Raw genomic sequence first — 10824 nt, forward strand, 5'->3', positions numbered from 1 at the left:
CTATTGTTCTTTCGACTTTTTCCACGCATTTTCCAGCAAGTTGGAAGATGCTAAGCCAGTCTTTATGATTATGGCAAGCTTCTCTTTTTTTCCATAGAATCTGACACTAATTAAGAGAGGACTGCCATCCAGGTCAATAACCGATTAAAAAACTTTGTCAAGTCATTCATAGAGCATTTCTCTACAGCCAATCCATTTTGAAGAAAAATGCTTAAATGATGATGAGGACATTACAGGGAGGCCACAGTTTGAGAATATATTGGAAAGTGATGCAAAAATCATACATACGGAAAATTGTTTTTAGAACAATTATCAGAAGTTCATTACCTAGCTAATTGTTACTACAATACCATATCCTCTGGAACCTTCCTCCTCCTAACCAAATAGAGTTCCGTAGAAATTCTACATATTTCAAGTCCAACTGGTTGTCATAGAAATCAAGGTCAGAAAATTGTCCAGAAGTATCCACAAAGGGTAAAAACGGGATAGTAATGAGCACACTTTTTTTTATACGAGGGAAACCTTGTGGGGAGTTACACCAGACGATCAGCCCGATTTCAAGCCCTAGCCACACCTTAGGAGGCATCACGAGGTTATTATCCCCTACCCACATGGGGACACATTCACCCACAGGGGAGACCCCTCTCGGAGACAACTAGTCATCAATAGGACATCCACCGGACCAAGTAAACCCCAGGTATTACTAACCACCATTAACTTCAGCAATAACAGGTGAACGTGAGAAGGGGAATCAAACCTAGGCACCTGGAGGACACATTGATCATTCCCAACCATGTGAGCTCACCCCTTGGTGGTATGAGCAAACTTTTCTGTCTGAAGAAAGTGAAGGGTGAAGTTGTGAATGTACATATCCTAATGAGACTATGATGGATGATGGCAACACTAAAGGGAGTGATATAGGATATAGACTTTTATATGAACATTCATAATTTACTGTGAAAGGCTAAAAGACATATGTCACGTGACGGTTGGGTACCTCAAACAAAATTGGGCTAAAAACCAATCGAAAGAAAATCTTAACTCAAATAGAGAAAAGAGCATTGAGGTTTGTCTGTTCAGAAAGCTTACAATAGAAAGTATCTTCCTGAGATAAGTAATATATAGGCTTACCATGACTTTTAGTATTGCACCTTCATCACAAACATATTCACTCGAAGAGACTTGTGATGGACTGCTGCCGTCTTCTAACTTGCTGGTTGAGCATATGGTAGTTTGAGAAGATCCATGAGTACAATTATCTGAATGCAGCTTGGGTGTACCATCACCCTCCATAGGTGCATCAACTTCTTTTAGGCGATCAATCTTTAGTAATTCCTCAAAACGGTCTTTGCACATTTGAAGCTTGAACCATTCATTGTGTGTATGCAGAGTTACTCTCATTACTTTCATCAGTTGAGGTTCTTCAATGCCCAACCTCCTACCGATAGCAACCTATAAACTAGGATGTTAACTTGCAGATATAAGAGATTTAATAAGATTAGAATATACCAAACAGAAATTAATATATCAAATTACTTTAATATGTATGCATTATAGACTTTATTATTGCCTCCTGATGTGAATGTTTTCAAGAATCAAAATTATTTTCGCGATTGGTTCATAACCACAAGCACAGAAATTATTCAGATGGTTGTCTGGCCGCTTGTAAATACGTAGGACGATATTAGGTAAGAGATAAATTTAAATCCAGTAACATAAGAATCTTTGGCGAATAGTAGAATCACAAGGGCATTAGGAATTTTTTCGGTGAGTGAATAAAGCTGCAGTGCTCTTATTCCAATATAAGGGAATTTTAGGTTCCTTGTAAGAATGAAAATAATGTAGGAAAAGTTTTGCACGGAAACAAAGAAAGGTAAACTTAACCATTAGCTGCAGTGATCTTATTCCACTTGGAGATCTTTTCAAGTCTTAAATTTAGGACAGCTAGATGGAAAGAAAATTATTAAAGTGATGATCTCTAGTTTATTCCAATTAGCGACCTTTTTCTCATCCTTTTCCGCTGTAGTAGCAGAGGACGTTTTGCCCCCTTTACGTCCTCATATATCACAAAACATACTCACATGTTATGGAAATTTGTTGTGACAATATTCTAACGGAACCAAACAGCTCCTAAAACCTCGCTTAGTTAGCTGACTTGGATGCAGACCAGTACGAAAATAAATAAAATAAAAGAAGCATGCAATAACTTCACTAAATATATTTAAAACTTAAGGCTGTCACCTGGAGAGAAGTTGCCAGTGCAGATAAGGGGAATGCTTTGGCAGCTGCTTCATTAGAATTAAGTACAGCCAATAAAGTTTCCTTTAAGGGCTTCATCAAAGCTCGATTGCTTGCAGCCAAAGGACCTAAATGAGTGCTAGCAACTTTCAGAGCCATGGCAAGATCACCACCATTAACCAAATTAAGAAATTCAACCTGAAAACAGCAAGAAAACATGACCATGCTTCACTGAAATTGAAGCTATAAGATATATCTTATGGTGAAATAAATAATTACCTGCTTTAATTGGAAATATAGAATAGGATTTTGATGAAAGAAGTCTGGATCTAAAGCGTTCACTTCCTCAACAACTTCAGCAGCCAATCCTTTGTTAGCCAATTCTTTCATTTCTAACACGACCTCAAGCTTGTTATCGTCATAAATGTTAACATTTTCCAAGGAGGAACTGTAGCTGGAGGCCTAACAAACATCATATCATAAATAATTGTTCAATGAAAAAGCAAATGTATACTTAACATAATTTTGGTTAACCTGACCTGCTCTTCCCCAAGTTTACAATCACTACTACCCTTATCTGAAGTCATCAACCCTTTGCTACTTGTTTCAGAAGATGGAACATCACATGTTAGTTCTGACCTATCAATTCGCCCTCTCCATCTCTTACGCCTCCTTCCATCTGAATGGCATCGCCTCCTCAGCCTTCTAGAACAACTTTGTGAATGATTAGCATCACTGGTGCTACAATCTTCATGACTGCTCGACACTTCCGACGCAAATCTCATTTCAACATCAGTAACTTGCATGCTTGCAGATTCAGCATTAGCTTCTTGGACACATATAGCATCAACATTACTAACAGAGGTTTCACCATCAGAAAGCTTGCAATTCACAGAGTCTAAGTTAACAGAACAGTCCCTTGATGAGCTGTTTGCGAGGTTCATTGCTGTAGTAATCAGAAAAATATACATTCGATTACAAGACTCTAGTAAAGGGTAAGCTATAAAGAAACAACACAAAGAAGAGAAGAAGACATGGACAAATATTACCTGATGGAGGCTTAGTAGCACTATCAACTATTCCTCTGTACATGCAGTACTCGTGGACAAGATGATCAAGCCCTGACACATCCAGTCTCCTCCGGCACAATTCGTTCTGTATACATGTTCATGAGAAGACTTAGGAAGTACCATCTTAAATTAGACCCAAAACAACTGCAAAAATTAGCATCAAGACATCTATGATTTTGACTCTACACGTGTAGATACAGATTTAATCTACACAACTAATAATTTAGTTTTCAAAGGATTCCGCTGAATATAAAATAAAAGCAGGGAGTGGGTGTTAGATGGTACTGCAAAACCCAACAATTCAAGAGCACGGAAAGTAAAACAAAGACAATAATGCAAATATGATCAGTCTGAAATGTAAATAGAGAATGCATCAATAAGAATGGATAATGATCATCATGACAATGATAATGCAAGTGTCTGCTGAACACAGCAGCGTTATGCATCTCTAACTATAAATATTGACTATTTAACTGAAGGTAAATAGTAATAACATGTATAAACACCTTTCACATAAAACACATGTAGCTAGCCTGAGACACAATTTTCTGCATTGATGTGGAAACTAGATGGGGTTATGATATAGGCTACACATATGCAGCAGATAATAAAAATCAACAGAGACACATCATACATAGCAAATATGCCTACATGTGCATGCCATTAATAAGACTTAGATTACATAAATGCATCTCAAAATCAAAGTTAATAGTAAATCCTTCTTAAATGAAGAATAGACGTAGAGTCATCAAAACATGTGCTTTTTTGGAAAAAGAAAAGGTATGGAGACTTCCTAAATATCAATCTCCATGATACCACCTTGAATTTTCACTTTGTTCAAGTGGGTCCCAGTGAAGTTTCTATAAGCACCCCCCCCCCCCCCTTCTCTCTCTCTCTCTCTACCTTCACCTACGCACACACACTCAGAAGCTCTCACAGTACATTTTCTAATGACTATAAACTATTCATAAAAATTAGATTACTTTAAATGTGGCCTGTATATAAATGCTTAGTCAGTATATAGGCAACTACTACTTTTAGAAACTACAGTTTTGCGTTCACTACTCAATCAATCTTTTACATATTCATGCATTGTACAATATAACCATGAGGGAATGTTGATCTTAGTTTAGTTCAAATAGATATACCATCTTCATGCATGCACCCACTAATATACTCTGCATAATGTTCACATTAGCGTCCTCTCTGAACTACAATACTCTAATTAGCAACTTGTGTTCAAAAAGAAAATACCATTAAACTTCTAAAGAATTAATGTCTAAGGGTGCTTGCTCTCTGTTGATGATATTGATAGTTCTGAGGCTACAGAAGGCAATTTTGGGAGTAGAAAGAGAGAAGTTTCTGAATGTGATGAAAAAATTGAATATCATAGCAAAACCGTAACATCTAAAATGAATTAAGCAAAACACTAAAAAATGAGAAATTAATGCAGAAGGAATTCCTAGAAGGTTATTTTCGCTACTTAGAAATACCATTCTTCACAATAACGAAATGACAAGGATGAGGCTCATGAAGCCAAAGTGGGATGGCTAGAATAGGGAATATGCATGTAAAATACATAATGCGACAATACAATACCTATGAAATTGAGGAAGAATTTATGAGACAACTATGTCGACCCAAAATCCTTTGATCCAAATATTGAGAATTATGAAACACGTCCAAAATAAATAAAGCAAAAAATTTGAACGTTGACGATGGAATATATACCAAGAGATAGGATGAGAATGAGTGTATGATAAATAGCGGTGACTTCCATCGATGATTGTTTAGGCATGAGAAGCCAATAAGAGTAATCATGCTAATTAGGAGCAAAGGATTGCGGAAAGGAGCTACAGAAGATTAGACATAGGCCTAGCAAAAAGTGTAACTGGACATGTATGGAAGCAGTTAAAGGATATATGATAGCTGTTAATCTGAGGAAATCCTCCTAGAAGAGCTGGATGAAATAAACAGTAAGTCATGAACCCCTAAAAATTGGGAAGAAACGTACTTTTCACTCCTTCCACATATCCAGACTAACTTAGGTATTTTTTTAATATGTGATGTACGCTACAGTACCAACCAAAATAATAAGGTTTGTTTTTGGAGGTTGAATGTTGACGCATGGATGCACAGGTGAGAGTCAATTATCCATGTAAGCTACCACTGATAAGAAAAATTCTGAACTACATGTCAGGTATGTTGAGAGTTTTTATCAGGGTTTGTGGTGGTGTTTTTGAAAGGATAATAGCATTCAAGAATGAACTGATTCTTTTACAAATATGTCAAATAATTATTTCAGAAAAATACCATGTTTCTCCGAATTTCAGCTACTAAAAGCCAAAGCTAAGTGCTTGATGGGTTCTGATGGGCACCGACCCCCTGTTTAATTCGATATGCAAGGGAAATTTCAACACTTCAATTATGCAAATCGGACAATATGCTTTGTCCAAGTCTATTAGAAATTTCGCAATTTAATATTACACAGCCACATATCCCCAGTTTTTATCCCCAGTTTGAAGATTTACTTAGGACTAGTACCTCCATTGCCCTCGGAGAGGACAATGAATCCATCATGATCGACCGGCATGTAGATTCCATACATTCCAACACTTACCACAAAAAAACAAATGTTCTAGAAGAATATAAATGATGAATTCATGAAGCACAAGCAACACCACTCTTCTAACTTTAGAGCTAAGAATCAAGAACCAACTCATAGTAACCTTGCACAAGTCTTAGTCACAGCCAAGAAATGGGAACGAAAATCATAACCATTTCGCGTCAGCCTGAAGTAATACTTTGTCAATGGATTGGGGTAGCTTTACCTATCTGAGGCATGCACCATAACAGAACCTTTTACCTATCTGAGGCATGCACCATAACAGAACCTATCTAATAAAAATGCTTTTCATAATAGTGATGAGATAGAGTGTTGGGAGAGTTTTCTAAGTCGCATTCGAGGTTCAAAATATCATATCCATTTAAATTACAAATTTCGGTATTGATATTGGGAGTTTCAGCTGTTTCAATTGAAATCATCAGATGACTTAACTGTGGTTTTACAATTTCTTCAAAAGGTTTAATTATCCAAAAATAGTACAGACATTTGTAACCCAAATCGATGTACTTAATAACTCCAAGTGGGATGTAATTAATTAATTAGAAATATGAATAACTAGTTATTTTAACAATATAAAGTGATACATTTGAGTTCAGATTATAATGAAGTTAATAATAGACTTAATCTAATTTCATAGTCATGTAGATCTCAAGTTGCCAGTCAGATACAAATATAATGAAGAACTTTCTAAGGATAAAGAGATGACATAATGCTTTTTTATTCTTATATTGGGTTCAATCAAACGAAGTAAAGAGACAAGATGCAATATTTGGGAAATAGAAAACTAACCAAATATATATGACCCTGTGTTTTGCTTCAATGCTCCATACAATGAAATTTTAATATTATTTTTAAAAGGGCAACTACGTAATGAATAATTATAGGTGAAAAGAATATGTGAAAATCATATTTATTAACACACACACACACACACACACATACATACATACATCATCTTTCTAACTCTTGATACAAATTGATATTATTCACAAAATCTAGCAAAAAGCAATTGATCTTATGAAGAATGAAAAAAGAAAATGAGAATGCCTCTCCTTAACAGATCACAGATGCTTATTAATACTGGATAGAAGGAATTTAAAAATTGGGATTCCCTTCAAATTGAACTACAAAGAGGAAAAAGATAACCACATATTAAAAAATAGATGTCTTCTCCAAATACTTATACTATATTTCAAAAATAGGGAAAAAAGAATAATCTATTTACAAGGTTGCCATCTATTGAAGAGATCTTTATTTATGTGAAATGAATAAATCGGGAAAATTACTAGTTTCCATTAAATCATTTCTGAAGCTGTTCTGTATGATTTTTATGAGTTAAACATGTAATTCCTTGAAGACAATGAACTAATCCAACTATGTCGAATACAGGTCTTTTCTGGGCTAAACCATTCTGTCCCTCAATGGCTTCACCAGAGGTAAACAGGTCACATGCATTTTTACCAATCTACGTGCCTCAACAACCAGACAAAAGGGGAAATCAGATGAGGCTACCATTATTTTATCCAAACAGAGCATACCATCGATAGAACAGAAAGATAAAATGAATGACTAGACTTGATCATTGATGCAAAATTGCCAATGAATAAGCGGATATTTGCTACCATGGGAGGACATTACTACAAATATGTGGCACCTGGATAATTCATGTCTTTTTTATTTCTATCTTTTTGTCTGCTCTCCATCAATGGGTTCGTGACTTATTTTTTTCATGGGACTTGTAGTAGCACAGTAACAAAATCTTTTTCCCCTTTTCTCCTGTTCCATATTCTAGATATGTTCATATTGGAGTATTTCAGGGCCTTTCGGCTCATTGAGGTCCGAAAACAGAAAAACTAAATTTAAAAAAAATAAAGTAACCATGTGCCACCCAGTTTTCATAAACCTCCCTTAATTTCGAATCTACTGAGAACTTTTCTGATCCAATACCAGACGCATGTTTACATATTGATACTGTTTTAACGTTCAAACATTGTATATTGTTGGTCCTCAGGTTCACTGGAGTATTGTTTCACGAGATATTATCCTCTATTGACCTCTCCAAAATCTAGTCAACACTGTAAAAGACAAAGTCAACACTTAAGGTCTAGTTTTATGGTGTGATGCTTTTTCCATTATGGGGAATGGAGAGATCATATCATTTTAGTGTTTTTTGTACGTCCCTAGAGGTCTGCACAAATATTGCTGAGCAGTCAATGACACCTTGCCAATTCTCCATTCAAAAAAGGACAAACATGACATTCCTAAAGACAAAGGATCTATATGGAGAATCAGAATAGACGAACAACGAATTTCCAATAAAATTTTTATCATCAATACCCAATGTCTACAAGAAGTTAGCGACCTCTATTGACCAATTCCGATAGTGACCTCTATTGATCAATTCTGACAAACCAAGCAAAATAAAACTATCTAAAAGTTAAACATGATATTTAAACTCAAAAACAAAAGGTAAAAAAGTTTGAATATAATAAATCTGACATACTGCAACAATTCCCCTTAAGCTAATTAAAGAACACATAGCGTGTTGGGAAGTCCTTGTTGATCATGACTAAAATTTACATGTCAGAAAAGGATAAAACAAATTGCTTAGCCATCTCCAAGAGGAAGACAGAATCCATATCTTATCGATCTGTTAGACAAATATACTTTACAATCTTTAATTGAACTGTTTTTGCCATTGAAACATATACCTGAAATGCCTGAAATAAATCTCCCTTGGCAAATCTTAGGCTATCAATTGCTCCTTGCCTGGTTACCTCTACAGCATGTGCGAGGGCTTGTATATCAACCTAAGAATTCAACATTGTCATAACTAGCTATACAAACATCAGATCTAGAGAAACCATCACAAAGTAAAATTTTACCTCATCAAATGGTGGTGCCTCGAACAAACTTTCCTGAGGAGTTGCAGGTGGGTCACGATCATCAAAAAGCAACCTCTCAGTAAGATCTGATATCGGAGAGGAAACACCTTGCCGAAGACAATACACTTTGTGGATACTGCAAATGATACAACAATCATAAGGAAAAGGCAGCTGACAAGTTTACAACTATACACAAAGCAATTAGTAGAGATTAAAAAGGTAACCCATAGACACAAAAATAATCATATGAAAGGTTAACGGTTACCTTATTAAGTATCGCAAGGTCATCGAAAAAAGTGGATCATAGGCCTGTAAAAATGCTCTTAATATGGAAGCCATCAATCCAGCAAGATCAAACCTCTGTTTCTCAGACCACTGAAACACAAACAAATATTTAAGTGACAGAAGGTAAAATGGAAAGAGTATCACTTTAATTTATGACTAACGCTTCAAACCATTCTTTTCCATGGATGAGATAAAATGTTCAGCAATCATAATACCGGAAAATCGACTAATTTATAATGAGCAAATACTCAAAAAAGACGAATCTACTTGAAGCTAACTTGTCTAGAGATTAGATTAAGCATACTCATCTGAAAAGGAAAACAGAGAGAAACATCAACAAGCTTGAGCAAATAAACGTTATTGTTGAAAGCATCTATAGTACTTTGCTACCAATACAAGAACATTTTTTAAGTCAGATTTACACTGGCAAGCAACATCTCAGGAAAAAGACTGGCTTAGCAATTGAAGGTAGTCATACTTGGCGGATGAGAAAAATAATTATAATAAAGTTGAAGAAGCGAATAAAAACTACACCACTAAACCTAAGATCCAACGCAACATTTGAAATAGCTCACATGACCAATCACTACTACAACATTAACTGGAATGAGAATTGCTGGTTCAGATCATATAAAAGCTCTAGCTGCATAGTACATATTCAGGTTTCTATGAAACACCCAAATCTTGAACTAGTGCAGGTATATGAGAGGAAACCTTAAATCCAATTAAAATAGTGATAAAATTAAAGTAAAAGGAAAATATAACACAGGATGCACAGGACAATATCCAAACCAACAAAGCATGAGGTAAATAAGTTTGAAAAAATTGGTTGTTGCCAAGAAGACCTAAATTGCTTCAACAGAGCAACAAACTTAAAAAGGCGTGTTGATTCATTGAAGGAGGGCATGCTTCCTAATCAGTGATGCAGTTGATTAGTAACCCAATTGCCCTCCTAGATAGCAAAATTTCCATAAGAAATAAAATAAGAAATAACTGAGCTATAAGAAAGGACGATATAACGAAACTAGTCAGATTCGATTAAAATTCGAACAAATATTAGAACGAAATTTGATGTTAAACAAAATGTCGGATGAAATTTATATGCTTGGGAGAACATAAAAATTTCATTTGAGAATCCACTATGGCGAAAGTAGATCTTTAAAATTTTCATTTGAGAATCCACTATGGCGAAAGTAGATCTTTAGCTGTTATGCCCTGTTTGGATGGAGGGTAGAGAGGGGGAAGGGAAGAGAAATAAGGCTTTCACCTTGTTTGGGAGTTTTTTTAAGGAGGGTAGAGAGAAGGAAGGAAGGGGAAAGGAGGGTAAAATTGCTTGGTTTTCTTCCCCCCCCCCCCCCCCCCCTATCAAAACAAATAAAAGGGCTGATGTGTTATTAGTATAAAGTCATTTATGTAAATTTACATATATTTACTTCCTTTCACCTTCATTCACAAAATGCCGCAGACAAATAATCTTGATCCTCTCCTAAAGATATTTTGAAAAGACTCTAAAACAGTTTGAGAATCAAGGATGGGCAATAACTCAGCAGATTGAAGGCAGAAAAGCTGGTCCTAGGTCCAAAAGGACTGATATGCAACAAACATCTAGGAAGAGAAGATAATCGGAGAATATTTTACAACCCCCAAACATATAATATTAAGCAGGTTCCAACTGTCTCTACCAAATAACTAAAATTAAAATAAATACAAAATTTCTTCA

General features: G+C 35.5%; 1 protein-coding gene across 5 annotated transcripts in view; it reads right to left on the reverse strand.

Annotated features, from left to right (window-relative positions):
- LOC109834044 overlaps nt 1-10824 on the reverse strand; it is a 16876-nt gene that overhangs the window by 932 nt on the left and 5120 nt on the right. For all 5 annotated transcript variants that reach the window (XM_020401931.1, XM_020401934.1, XM_020401935.1 and 2 more), the window contains 8 exons: nt 9085-9194; nt 8820-8955; nt 8646-8744; nt 3288-3393; nt 2778-3184; nt 2518-2700; nt 2242-2436; nt 1132-1452 (listed from right to left, as the gene is read on the reverse strand). In XM_020401931.1, the coding sequence (XP_020257520.1) occupies nt 1132-1452; nt 2242-2436; nt 2518-2700; nt 2778-3184; nt 3288-3393; nt 8646-8744; nt 8820-8955; nt 9085-9194 (1557 nt within the window). The remainder of the gene's footprint in view (nt 1-1131; nt 1453-2241; nt 2437-2517; nt 2701-2777; nt 3185-3287; nt 3394-8645; nt 8745-8819; nt 8956-9084; nt 9195-10824) is intronic.

This window comes from Asparagus officinalis, chromosome 3, assembly GCF_001876935.1.
Source record: "Asparagus officinalis chromosome 3, Aspof.V1, whole genome shotgun sequence".
Taxonomy (NCBI): domain Eukaryota; kingdom Viridiplantae; phylum Streptophyta; class Magnoliopsida; order Asparagales; family Asparagaceae; genus Asparagus; species Asparagus officinalis.